The sequence below is a fragment of the Eleginops maclovinus genome, chromosome 7 (assembly GCF_036324505.1).
Source record: "Eleginops maclovinus isolate JMC-PN-2008 ecotype Puerto Natales chromosome 7, JC_Emac_rtc_rv5, whole genome shotgun sequence".
NCBI classification, from domain to species: domain Eukaryota; kingdom Metazoa; phylum Chordata; class Actinopteri; order Perciformes; family Eleginopidae; genus Eleginops; species Eleginops maclovinus.
In genome coordinates, this window is record NC_086355.1 from 15,451,088 (window position 1) to 15,465,906 (window position 14,819).

At 40.2% G+C, this 14,819-nt stretch overlaps 1 protein-coding gene across 1 annotated transcript; it reads right to left on the bottom strand.

Moving 5' to 3' along the window:
- Window positions 1-10,552: 10,552 nt before the first annotated feature.
- Window positions 10,553-13,399, bottom strand: vgll3 (vestigial-like family member 3). The gene is made up of 4 exons (XM_063888118.1): window positions 13,040-13,399; window positions 11,932-12,280; window positions 11,253-11,792; window positions 10,553-11,142 (listed from the first exon to the last, which is right to left on the bottom strand). Exons 1-4 carry the CDS (start codon window positions 13,142-13,144, stop codon window positions 11,102-11,104), a joined length of 1,035 nt encoding a protein of 344 aa, XP_063744188.1. The 5' UTR covers window positions 13,145-13,399; the 3' UTR covers window positions 10,553-11,101.
- Window positions 13,400-14,819: the final 1,420 nt, after the last annotated feature.

The following is a 14,819-nucleotide window of genomic DNA, read 5'->3' on the forward strand; positions in this document are numbered from 1 at the left end:
GGTCTAAAAGCTGGAGTGCAGAACTGTGAAATGCAGGGAGCTTTCCCCGGAAATGATTGGCTTCATCAAAAAGGGCTTGAACGTAATGGGCATTTATTTATATGTAAATGTCCTGCACTCCAGCCTTAAAGTGCTGATGGGTTGTTGCTGCCAAGCCTCTGTAAGGCCCATCAAAGCTCATACACATTAAACACATAACAACACCCTGGCACTGAAAACACAGAAAAACATCTGTGAAACAGTGTGTGTGTCCATGTGTGGATCACATGTGGGCACCATACCTACTTTAAGTCGGGTATCAGGCCTCTTGGCAAATGTTAGTTGGAAGGACCTATTTGATTACTGAGACCAGAGAGATGAATGAGCTTTTTTCCAACATACTTCTTCACAGTGTAACTATGAGATAAACAGAATGATGAGAGTTGAAGATGAGAGGATGGAAAATGAGGGAAAAAACACATGAACTCTGGAACATCCTGCCTGAGGAGTTTGCTTGCACAATCAGCAATGTTTCTCCAATCACGGCTCAACATCAAGTTTCATGAACTGGTATGACTAAACTATTAATTTGGCCAGAAAACGGCAGCAGCCACGGCTGCCCACCAGACCAGGAGGTCAGTATGTCCCAGAAGTAAAACATTCTGGCAATGGTTGGCATGATGAATAGAAGGTTGTCTGTCTAACAATCGCTCATGGCTCAAGGCCATTTCAAGCCACATTTCCAATCAAATGTTACCAGAGCAGGCTATTTAACTTAAACTTTTCATTAATCTTAACCTTACTGTTTAGCCTCAAAATCCTAACCACAGTCAAGCCGCAGTTTTTTGCAATACCTACAAACTTCCCTAACCCTTAACCCATTGTGGAAATTCACAGATATAGTAGAGTAAGAATTGAAAAAATGTTTTTTTTTTCAAAATGGCCCAATGGTGACATTTTCTCTTTGGCTTGAGTAATACAAAGTATGTCAATTGCCCTCGTGGGGTCAGTGTCTGTACATATGAAATATGGAGAACTGGGCATCTGCACTGAGTACTGCTTGCATTTGACTTTTTCTTCAAAAAAGAAAAGCATACATTTTGTGGCAGTTTGATTGAAATGAAAAGAGAACAAGTACTGGAGAATAGTAAAAAGTCCTGTATGATGCACTTGTTTGGTCCTGGTTTGATTTACTGTTCAGGTTTGCTTTTATATGATACTAATTTAAGATGAGGGCTTATAGTGGGCAGTTATCTAAACACATGTGTACGTTTGTTGTGGTAGGTGACTGATCAAATGCATGAGAAAGAACGTTTTACGTTAATTCAGCTCATAGATTGGTTAACCAGATAACTGTTGGACAATAGTTGGAAAGAGGAGGATATAGGTCAAACACACCCAAGGCTTAGATGCTAATTTGAAATATTGAACATTTCTTTCCACTACCTTTTGTGTATCGATATTTTAACTATTTGTGTTCTTGTGTGGCCTGATTCAGGAAAATCGGAAGCAATATTGTCATTATTTTAATCATCTTCACAATCCTAAAGATTGCCTTGAAATGAAATTTGTTTTAGTGTGTTTTATTGTAACATTTAATCAAATTCTAGCCAGCTTGTTGAATTTGTTTAAAACATGTGGCAGCCTAAGTGGTCTACTTGGGCAGAAATATGTAACTAAACAGAGGGTCTATTCTCCTCCAGAGCTCATTTGCATTTTCCTTGGTGTTAGCAACTCTGCTTGACAAACTCTTTCCCTCACTTACACATACAGACGCACATAGTGAGGGGTGTGCGTGGGCAGATAGAAAGGAAAGGAATCCCTGATAAGCCAGCAGCCTGGCGGAGGGCATAGAGAGAGGAATGGCAGCTATGTCGGGCATTCACAACACTGTGTGGTGTCACCAAACAAAGCCTTCCCTTCTCCCGCCTGTCAAAGACACCATTGTGGCGTGAGGCGAGAGCCTTTATCACACACACACATTCCGCACATGCTCCCCGCCACCACACACACACACACACACACACACACACACACACACACACACACACACACACACATACACACACACACACACACACACACACATACACACACACACACGCACACAGATAAAAAAAACGTATCATGTAAATCTTCTCTGCAATTTTACTTATATCAACAATAAATATACAGTACGTGCAAATACAAAATTCTTGACTACACACACACACACACAGACACACACACACTCAAACAAACAAACAAACAAACAAACAAACAAACAAACAAACAAACAAACAAACGTGTTGATAGGATGGAGACTTCCTGCAGAGAGGCTGGCATTCCCAGCATGGAGTCCAGTGAAGTCACCTGTGAGGGGGTGGGAGCAAGGGGAAGCTCCCTCTTCACTGGAAGTCAGTGAAGTTAATGACAGCTGACACACACACTGGGGGGTTGACAGTGAGAGTGTTTGAGGGTTGTTCCTGTCTGTGTGTGTGAGTGTGAGAGAGAGGGAGAGTTTGTTAGCCTCTTCCTGTTGCTCCGACAAGCTCCTGACTGCTCCTGCCACCTCCACCTCAGCCACAATGGACTCATGGGAAGGCGGACATGACAGGAGGGAGGGACTCCCATACGTCCCATGTCTTTCAAGAGTGACTCTGCAAACACCTGTCAATCAATGTCGAGAGTTACAGTACAGCTGAAATGTGCCAGCTTTTATGTTTGAGATTTAACAGTATGGCATAAAGGAATTGGAATAAGCTATGAAAGTGTTTGGGTGTTGTGTAATGTGGCAGCAGAAAATAAAAACATTGCTTGTTATCATTTTTGCTTATGTAGAAGAAAAAAATAAGTTTTGGGTCCTAGCTATATTTTTAGATTTGGTTTATCTTTATGCCTTCATTTATTAGTCCATACTGACATAACTGATTGCTTTTCAAGTGAGACCGAGACAAAAGCAGGATTATACGTCAACTTTTCCTTACATAGTAAAATATATTAGATCGTGTAGTTGGAGAAATGTGTGTTTGGAAAGGGGTGGGTGGGCATCAGATGCTGACAGGTTGAGATTATTTGGGGCTGGCTCAACTGTCAGCCACGTAGAGAGCTTCCCAGCATGGGGGTCACCATCACAGAGGAAGTACCAACTTCACTTCCCCATGTTACAGTGACAGGGCCTACCAGGACTCTGAGCCTGGACAAGAAGCCCTGCTGGTGGGGTTACTGTCTGCAGGGTGCCTGGTTAGATTGGGGGATAAAGACCTAGACAGTAGGGGCAGAGTACAAGAACAAAAGAGGGACAGTAGGGGAGAGGGAATTACCTGCCACTTAGGCAAAGTTAATGTGAAGACTGATGGATGTCAACCTGTCAAGAGCCCGGGAGTTGGGGGATCAGCTGGATAAGCACCATGTTATCCCTGAGATTACACTCTTTTCTGACATGATTACACACACACACACACGCGTGCGCTGCAAATATAAATACGATACAAATTTACATCAGTGATTCCCATCATTTCGAATGACCTATAAATGCTTGCATTATTACTTGTTAATTTTACAATTTGACCAAAAGCATTGGAAAACAAATATGAAAATTGTCGTTTGACTTTGTGTTAGTAGTCCGCAATTGGAGATTTTAGTTGTGTTTGTTTGTTTTTTGGGGGCTCTTTGTGGTTATCCTTGACGTTATCAATAAGACAAACCCAGCCACCAGTCACCTTATTTAAAGTTGATATTTTTTCATCGTAGTGAAAGGGGTTAAATAACTTTTAGTCCAAATGGCTCTAAATAGTGGAAAAACAGAATTTGAATCAAATGTTTGTGTTAAACACAACATCGGTCCAGCTCTGGTTTACACAAACCTTTACTTTTGATAATCTTCAAGGGTCCCATCTGCGATTTGCAATGCTGCTCAGCTTCTGACACCAGATTTCCCTTAGGAAACTATCCTTTAGTTGTTTTAATCCTCAATGGAAACTTGCTCTTAGTGACTGTTGTAAAGTAAAAACAACAACAATGATCTCACTCAATGGTCCAGGAATGCCCCTCTGTGGCTCTGGTATGTGCGGTATGGTCATTATGGTCAGCATGGGACAGTAGGAGCAGGTAGGGTCACATAACACAGGCCAGGATGACTGACAAGCAGGTGGCAGAGGCAGCGATTCCCCACTGCTCTTTTTGAAACCCTGTAGCACTGAAAAAACACAATCTAAGGTTTTACAGGGAAATTCTTGGCATTTTACACATTCTAGTTGAAAATGCAGTTGTGTTAATAGACAATTGTTTTTTAGTTCTATCACCTTGACTATAATACTTCACTCTTTTCATGACAATAATAATGTAAGTTTGGCATTTGCCAACTACATTATCAATGTCTTGACTTGATTTTAAGCATTCGCAAACACTGTCACACACTGAAGACTAGATCAAATAATGAAAGACTCTGAAAATTAAAAGCACTTGTGTCCAAATCACAGCTATAAACAGCTGATGCAAGCCAAAGGAAGTTGATGCTGGAAAGTCAGTCTACCTCCTACAGTAAATAGTGCACATGCTCCCCATACCAGTTGAAGTGACTAATTTTTTTACAGTGTTAATATTAGTTTGTGCCAGCAGATGACATCAGATGATACACTGGGTGTTATAGAAGAACTAGAGTTGAAACTGTATTAACATTTTTGAAATTGTTTGGGTTTTGTAATGACTTAAACCAAACTTTTTTTTTTGTAATAAAAAATGTTTGAATTGCACTTTGGTCAGTCAACCTATGAGGAATTTTACAGACTGACAGTATCCCTGCCTTTGAATGGAAATGGTATTGATTCACAACAAGTAGCAAGTAATTCAATATTAACTATTTCCCTCTTCATTATAGGCCCATACAAATACATTAAAATATTGTGTACACTGTCATTTAAAGAGCAACAAAGAATGTCATACAGCTGTTAGGGGAAACTTTTAACATCCTGAAATGGTTGAAATGTTGCTGGATATATTTTTGTTTCCCTCGCTTGCAGTGCGCTCACTACTAGAGAGAGAGTATAAACTAGAAATGGTCCAAAAGCTACATTCCAGAAATAGTGATATAGCATAGAATATTTCATAAGAGTTAAATCACTGCTCCATAGATGTAGGCAGAGCTGTGGCGGAGCAGTGGAGAAGGGAAACAGGTGTTGGTTGCTAAATGTGCTTTCAGTGAGAAGAGGAATGACAGCTATGTACTGGCCTCTGTGGTTACTGGCACGTTACCCAGAGCGGAGCTGACAGGAACAACCTACTGCTGCTGCTGCTGCTGCCACTACTCTGGTCTTTATGAATGGAGTGCCTTTCCCTCAGATGGATTTTGGTTAAATAAATGGACAAAAAAGAGCAGGGAAAAAGTATGAAGTTACTGTTTGCTGTGTGTTCATCTTTGTTTTGTATTACCCAAACCATCTCCTTTAATAGCAGTTTCACATCTGAATTTAAAAACTTGAGTCTTAGTCTGTGGCGATATTTGGAGTCAGACGTTGGTTAAGGAAAATTTCAAAGATCCATCTTCTGAAATCTGGCGAGGAAAGGCATTCTTATGTATCCTGGCCGGCCGCTCTGTGTGTGGGCAGGCGGAGGAATGTAGTCGGGCTGTGTTATGGGTGGATGTTCTTGCTGTACGTTGTAAACAAGCGTAAATGTTGATCTTTTCCCGTGGTGTGAGTGTGTATTGAATTTTGATTTAACAGCCTGCGTTTGGCTGTTGGAGCTCATCCTTGCCACGCTCTGGATCATGGACCTGTACAAATATTCCCTTCCTCCTGCCATATGGGCCTACATACATAAACACTAGCCCTGTTGAAACTGTTAGAAATGCCTTTTGTTCTGCTTTCAGTTGTAATTAAACATCCTGAAGTGATAAAAGTGAAGACACACTCAAGGAATTGTTCACTGCATTCCTCTCTCAGTGAGAGAAAAACACAGCAAGCAGGGCTGTCCCATCCAATCCAAAACAGTTTGATGCTTTTTAAATTCAGTTATATTTACTGCAAATTCAAAACATAAATTAACATTTCTCATATTTTATTTTTATTCCAGGTCTAAAATCCTCCCCCTTCAACAAACTGGTTGAGATGCAGAATTTGAAAAAATCTGTAGTCTCATCCACATTGTCAAAATATATCCATTGGATGTTATGACTTTTGGTCTCCAATCCAACAGTTTTATAGAAATGGCTTTAGCATCTTGGTGGAAAGCAAAGCATTACATTTTTCTCAAGAGTGCAAAACTAATCAAGTTAAATCATAAATAAAGGTAATACAGTATAGACTAAATATTGGAGGTAAATTCACAAAAAAATTCACCACCATAATATTTAATATTAATATATTAATATTTTCCAGTTTTCCTATCCTCTTATCCTTTGTCTAAGGTATCATAGCTTCGTTGAATCTAAATTGAATTCAACGTAATTCCAGTCCAGTTTGAACGTCCATTACATGGTACATAATTGGAAGTCAAATTAAACAACAAATAATGATTATTGCACTACATAGATAACAAAAACATTATTGTTCTTATTTTTACACTTGTTCTTATAACACCACCGTTTCACTGGATTATCTTCTCCTTGGGTGTTCTTAGTCGTTTTCTAAGTAGGTATCCTTTATCAAATAAGAACCCACAAATCAAGCACAATCAGCAGGACAAGTGTTCTCCGACTCTCCCTGCATGCTTCATTAGGCTGCCCTGTTGACACAAACAGAGTGGTGAAAGCTGAGCCTTTCACTAATACCCTTAATACCCCTAGTACTTCTCACAAGGAGGGCAAATTAGCTCTAATTACCCCAGTGATTTGAAGACATGGAGCTGCTCGTGGAATAAGATGTTTGCAGGGAAAAAAAGAAGGAAAAGGGAGTGAGAGGAGGAGAGATTATGATTGCTTTATGGATCTTTTTCATCCTCATCTCTCCTCTCCTCTCCTCTCCTCTCCTCTCCTCTCCTCTCCTCTCCTCTCCTCTCCTCTCTTCTCCATCCAGATCTGTATTTATGTAGTTTTGTGTTCAGACAGCTGGTGTTGTGTGGCTGATTGTGAGACTAATCATCCGCTCAATTACCCTGGAATGTGAGGCTGGGCCGTGTTATGACTGATCAGCTTTCCCTCCCTCTCCCGCTCTTTCTTTTCAGCTCTTTTTGTAGGAGTACGACTCCCAGCATTTGTTTTCTGTCTCTCCTTCTCTTGCTGTTTCTTAAGCATTGGTTTAAACTCCATTCAGTTTAATTCACTGGTTGGCAAGAATAACACTGGATATTCCAATAAGGCCTTACCAAAGCAATATGTGAGAAAATAGCTTTTTGTTATTTCTGAGGCACTTTAACAAACAATTTAACTATCAGTCTGGTCTTGTTTTGCACTTAAAACAATGACATTCAATCTGAAACAGTTTTGCCTTATAGTGTAATGAATGAAGGACTGGAAAATACTTAACTTTCCTCCCATCCAGCTTTTCTCTGCTCTTCTTCTGAAAGAGAAGGCAATTACACATTTTGGAAAAAATGAAAGTAATACAAAATGTAATAGTACATTAAAAGGATAAGTACCAGGCTGGGGTTTGGAGATCAGCAATGAGAGGAAGTTCAGTCTGAGCTCACCGGGTCACAAGAAGATTTGAATTCCAGGGAAATAAAAACCAAAATACAAGAATCCCTTCTCATTTCTTATAATTAATGCATTCTCTGTAACAGAAAGGAAAAAGATATTGGTTCCAAAGAGGCAATCATGGCAATGAGGAGATGAGGACCCAAATCCTTTGTTCGTCCTTTTCTCATTTGGTGACTTTCTTGCATGGAAAAAGGATGTGTGTGTGTGTGTGTGTGTGTGTGTGTGTGTGTGTGTGTGTGTGTGTGTGTGTGTGTGTGTGTGTGTGTGTGTGTGTGTGTGTGTGTGTGTGTGTGTGTGTGTGTGTGTGTCGGCTGGTGCCTTGGTTTATCTGATCTGTAGGCCTATCCATTTTGAAATATAATAATACCTGTTAGCTTCTTTTAAAATTAGCATTATTTGAATCACTGGCGTACATTATTAATAAATATACGCTAGCTAAATAGAATTGCATAATATTTTACAATATCAGCAATCATTTCTTTGAAGATTATTATCACCACTATTGGCTATTTAAATCTCTGCCATTTATTTTCATTTTTATAATGGACATATTAATTAGCTTTTAGATAGTTTCTAGCTCTGTATTGCTGTATCTAAGTGTTCTTCCTGCAGTGGAAGTGCCTGTGGTGATGCTCCAATGCTGCCAGTGGGAGGCCTGTTAGCATAAAAGTGCACTACATGCTGATGCAGAAGCTACATGCTAATGCTAATTAAGAGCTGCGGAGAAGAGGAGAGGACGTATTGAGCTGAGCAATCTTCCTTGAATCTCTCCATGTTTTTATTTTCTTTCACTGCCTGTTTTATAAATAAATACAATGATTTAACAGAGAACTCCACATTAATCATGATATAACATTATGAAAATGTGTGTTTGCTGAACCATTTTCTGAATAAATTCCATTCAATCAATTGCAATTTATTATTTTACTGCCCCCATGAACACAAACAGGGCACATATAGATATACAGTACTACTGTCCTTGTGGTAAATACGCGAGAGGGAAACGTTTGAGCTCCATACTGTTTCACAAATAATGCTTGATGTGGTTTTGAACATAATAAGGCTTTTAATCATTGCAAAGTTTAGCTGAGTTTCTGCCGGTAGAGCTTACTGCTTGCATGTGGACGCTTCAAAGGGGCGTGGCCAGCAGCAGCAGCTCATTTCCATTTAAAGCTACTGTCACAGAATCAGCATTTTTGTAACAGGGCTGATATAGAGGGGTATCAGGCATGGCTACAATGGTTGATCTGTTTGGTATTTTAAGCAAAACGCTTCGGAAACATGTTTTGTATAGATATGGCCCTATAACATATTTTTCGAATATAAGGGACCTTCAAACTGTCTCTCTTAGCATCTCCAACATATCACTTTTGCAAATTATTGAATACATCCTATTGATAGCTGCATGAAAAATGTACATTTATTGATAACATCATTATTATTATAAATAAAAACCTTTCCAGCCTGCCTGAGTGAATTGGGCTTCATTGATCAGGGAAATATCATCAATTCTTATAGTCAATAATGTTTTTTCCACTTTGATGAATCATGATTACTGTGAATGATACTTTGGATGGAAACACAGCTGCTGTGGTCCAGATTTGAAGTCCTGCTGTGTTGCGGAGAATAAGCAACGTGGGAGAGGAGGCAGGAATGTTAGTGGGCTGCTGCTTATCAAACCACCTGGTCAGACCACTCACACACACACACACACACACACACACACACACACACACACATACACACACACACACACACACACACACACACACACACACACACACACACACACACACACACACACACACACACACACACACACACACACACACATTCACTCACACACGCACATACAAGCTTAACCAGCTGTTATGTCAGAATGGGTACAAATAATGCTGATTTATTGAATGCTTTAAGAGGCAAACTCAATCATATATCTCCAAATGCGTCGACTAAACCTAACATAAAATAAACACTAAAATGAACTGTGCTACCTGAAATCTGTTTTGGGTTTTCTGAGCGTATGAGTAGTCATAACTTCTAACTTCTGACAAACTTCCTGTCCAGACAGGAAATGCATTCTTTGGTGTGTGCTTCTCAGTCTGGAGTGTGTGTGTGTTTTCATATGTGTGTGTTTGTGTGGAAAGGGACAACAAACATTTCATGTTATTTTAAAGTAACTGTCTGTGGAATGTAAACCCTCTTTATGTGGACAACAACTCCTGTTGAGCCTTGTTGTTTGTACCTAAAACATCAACGTTAATAGAGTACTGCAACAATAAAAATGATCTGCATTTGTATTTGAAACAAAAGTCCCAGGTCAGTTGGGTTTTAGATACGATGTTAAAAAAGAAAAAGATACTCTTTATTGTAGGATGTTTGGAAAGAATATGGACAAATCTCCACCTTTGCTGTAGACAACAATAAAATAATATATAAATAATAAAGTCATGCATATTCTGGTTTGGTCCAACATCACATGAATTGTTTTGCTGTTTCTGTCAGCATACTTACATGAGTAAGCTTAGATAAGGGTCCGACTGATTTATTTCTGAAATATTCTACCATTTGAATCTATTCAGAGAATGAAAAAAGTCCTTGGAACTAAGGTTAAAACAGGCTAAGGAGGCTATAATAAACTATTTTATAACAGTGTTGCAGGTGTCTTTCTTTAAGGAAACTGACTTTCCCTGAGTGTACAAGAGCAAAAGCAGCAATCATTGCATGATATGTAATAGGATAGTCATGTGTGAATAGTTGTATTACACATATATGCCTCTTAGGAGCAGGAATTTAAAGGAATTTAACACATTCGTACTTGTTAATGTTGAGTGATTTGCTCAATGCCCTCTCTAGAAGAAGTAAGTTTTACTTGGAGGTGAATATTTTTGCATGAATTCAGCATACTGTGGGCTCAATGGGTAAATTTAGGTCTGAAAAAGAACCTCCAGTCGAAAATTCAGTTCAACAATTTATTACTTAAACAAACAGTACCAATATTTACACTTCACAATCCCTTAAGGCAAAAATAGCAAAGTAGCATTCAGGCAAGAATTTTAGCAAGAGTCATCCAGCAAAAACAATTAAGCATGGCAAAACTGTACACAAAAACCCATCAAAACATTTACTGTACAAAACAAAATGTGAATCAAAGTCAAGCTCTTGAAACAGAACCATCTGGTCTCACATTGCACAAAATATAAATGTTTTTTTGTGCCATCAGGGAAGAAGAGTCCTCCCATTCTTAAAGCTAGTAGTAGTGTTTTTATCGTTCTTCCAGGGCCATGACCTGCAGCCAGAGCAGTAGAGCACTGTCATTTAAATCCAAAGTCTGAGTTCATCTCCATAATACGTTGTGTGGACAGTGCAGGATTCATAGTCTTACTGTAGCTACAGAAAGCCTTCTTTCTTCTTACATAACAGTGCTGGTATTGCAGCAATACATCGATAAAGCCACATAATAGGTCCTTTTTGATTTGATAATCCCTCTTATTGTCCATTCAACCGTTAGAACCAAACTGACGTCTTTGCCTTGGTTTGATCAAGAGCTGCAGAAAAAAAAAATATGGACATTAATTTTTAGACTTAAGCGTCACTTATAAGTGAGTTAGGCAAATTCTTAGAAGTCAATCCGGTGTAGACTTTTTATTGCATTTACCTGAGTCATACCCCTCCAGGGATCCATTCAGGGCAGACGGAGTCCAGGTCACAGAAGTAGCCGTGACGGGGCTGTTGCTACTGGGCTGCATCTCCGTCTTCACCCCCTCGCTGTGCGGGGAACTTGCTGTGCTGTTGCTGTGCTGGTGCTGGTTCCTAACAGCGGGCAGCAGCAGCGGATTAAACCTGGGATCCAACGCTGGGCTGTGGGTGGGGTATGGATGGAGCATGGGGTGGTGGTGCCGGGTGTGGATGTGGGGATGAGGGTGATAGACGTTGTGGACATTGGGGTAGCCACTTTGGCTCTGGGGGTTCAGGCTGTAGGTCCAGCTCTCAGGGAGGGCAGCCTGAGGTGGGAGGCCGGCCTGGGAGAGAACATGGTCGGCCCAGAGAGCTCCATCTGGGTGGTTGAAGGAGACCGGGCTTGGGGAGAAGTCTGGGTGGACTGACACAGAGACAGACGGGAGGCAAGGACTGGCCTGGGATGGATAAGTGCTGTTCCAAACTGAGCTGCTCTGCCCTTCAGAGAGAGACCCACCATCTGAAAAACACACAGAGTTCAACATGTTGCCACAAAAAAACATCTCCAGTGGTTTCAGATCTTTAATAATGGTTAACTAAGGGAGAATTCAGCAGCTCTTTGAAAATGTATAAATGTTTAAAATGTGTTTTCCTCTTACCTTTCCATAAGCCTCCTGTGGCTGAGGGCTGAGTCACTCTGATCGGTTTGGTTTCGCTGTTGAAGGTGCTGGACTGGCTGAGAGCGCGGGAGAAGTGCTCGTCTACCACGTCCCCAATGTCGCCTTGGAAGTAGGTGAACAAAACACACCGGGAGCTCAAGTACTCTGCCTCTGCTGGTTGAGGACCATCCTTTAACTCAGAATCGGATGTGGATCTACGGACTGATTCGGTCCCTAATGACGCAGGACCCTGCCGTAGGGGCTGATCTCTGGAAAGCATCCCTCTTCCTCCTCCTGGCTGCTGCTGCTCCATACACTCCTGCATCTTACTGTAAACACTCATCCTCCTCTGGAGAAAGAAACACAGAGAGATTAACACACAGATCCACTACATTTCAATAGAATAGAGACTGCATAATTTTAAAGAGCAATCAATGTATGTGTTTATTGAATAGTCATAATAAACTTATTTTCTTACACATGGTCGGGCTTCTGTTTTCCACACAATAAACAACTGGTTTATTTGTATCCGACCAGTAATGATTTGATCTGGTAAGCAGCTTGAGAGCTGTGTGAAAATGAGTTTCCTTTTTCCCATACTGCATTCCAACTATTTGTAAAGCTCAGTGTGCCTCATCCACATTCCTGAGTGACTGACCGGCTGTCATTACATCACTATCTGACCGCAGGATTAATAGATCCGTGTCACCACGCCTGACCTGAGGCGAATACCAGCATCAGGCTGGAATTTAATCATTCAAAGCCTTTTAATTTAAATTAATAGGTGTGTGTGTGTGAGGCGTAAAGAAAGTTTGAAGTGGTGTCCTGAAGAGAGGTCAGGTAACATGGAAAAAACCTTACTGAGTACAAATGAAAGGAAAGTGATAACTTTTGAGAAAAGTCTACATCTTTAAAGCATCCATAAGTTGACAGTGGAATGGTTCTGTATAACTTTTTATTTATTTATTGTTATCAATAACTTTTTTTAAAGTCAGATTTGGACACATAATTCGCACTTCTATGATGAACTAAAATGCCCTATCCTGAAAAGATAAAATAATAACTCTTTGTGACGTTGTGTCACGCTAGCTACGAAGTCATGTCTCACCTGTTGTTGCTGGTGATGGTGGTTGTAGTACGTCGCCTTGTACGCCGCTGCAGGGAGATAGTGCGCTCCATAACTTTGGTGGTACATCACATCCAGGCAACTCATAACGACGGACCCGAACAGGTAATGATGGAAACGGAGAAACGCGCTAGTAACAGCCAAAGGGCGACTCTCCACTCCTGAGACTTCAGACGGGCTGTATCCTCCGAGCCATCGGTGCCTCCATATATGCCCAAACGCATACAATAGCCATGTCGTCCAGTTTGCATACAAACAATGCACCTCCTGCTGTGCGCTCCACCAGCACCACCCGGGGCCACAAAAGTGATCAAAACCGTATGAGACACAAACAGTATCCTAAAAAACAAAAGAAAAAAAAATCTTCTCTGACAAGTTTTGAGATCGCTTCTGATTGGATGAGTAATCCTTTCCCTCCTCTCTCTTTCTGTTTTGGAGGGGAGTTATATTTAGAGAGGGCTGGGGCCATTTACTCACGCCCACCGGGGAAGGGCCTGCATGGAGTATAGGGGAGTTAAGCGACGAACTATAACTCTGCATTGATGCTTATATTCCCTGTCGTTCATAAAATGTTATTGCCATCAAATGTTACTGTGGGCCATATAAAGATCTCACTGTTCAGACACCTCTGACCTCAGCACGCCAGAGTTTAGGGCTGGGGTTTTGGAATAGATTAGGTAAAGAGTCGCTCTACATAGTAAAAATGAACAGACACATTAACGTTTTTAAATAAACATTTAATTTGGCTCTATAACATGGTCTACACATTTGATATGCAATCATGAATGATGCTTCAAGAAGGAAGCAAATTAATCCTTCGTTGATTTTGTTTTTTGTTTTCTGATAATAACAAACATTTGAAATACTGACAAAATGGCTTTAAAATATGCACCAGCCTCTCCCTTGTAGCTGTCCCTCTCCTCTGTACTGCCCTTCATTACCTTGCAGTAAACTTGTTGGCTACTTTAAAATGTTGGAACAGCAGATTGTATAAACCCTGTGTGAACAATGTCATCTGCAGGTCATCTTGGAGCAACAGGTGCTTTTAAGGGTCAGATGCATGTCACCTTCAAATGAAAACAATTACATACATTTTTTAACCTTTAGACATATAACTGAAGAAATGTCTACAGTACAGAAATGTTGTATTTATTATTCAATATTCTCCTGTTTATATATCTGCATTTTCACATTTAGCAGATGGAGTAAAGTACTGGAGACAAAGGAGCCTAACATGCAACAAAGCCCTAATTGAAATCAAACGTAGAAGTTGCAGTGTTATATCCTTCACCATTCAGCTGCCAGGACCCCCTTATTACTGCCATGTACAGTGGGGACTGTTCCTTATCAGTTTATCCCTCTATCAATGATGCTCCCTGACTCACAGAGTTGAGCAGTTTGCTGCCACCTGTTGGCGAAGACGGTGACATGATATGTCTGTCAGTGTGACCTGGTGTAAACCACACATGCATACTCTTTGTGATAGAAGCATATTAGCCTAATTAGGAGACGTTGATCTTTTGAAAATTAATTTAACTTAATTAACAATAAATAAATGACCATTTGTCAAGGAAATTGTATTATATATAGTTCAAATAATGTCATGTGTCAATCGCATAAAATAAATATAGGATAAACATTTTATGTCAAAAATTCCAAATATGTGGCTTTGGATGTATGTAGACTTTAAGATTTTGAATAATTTCTTATTACAGATCATGGTTTCCAATGTGTAGTATACAAGAAGTGATTCCCAGGATAC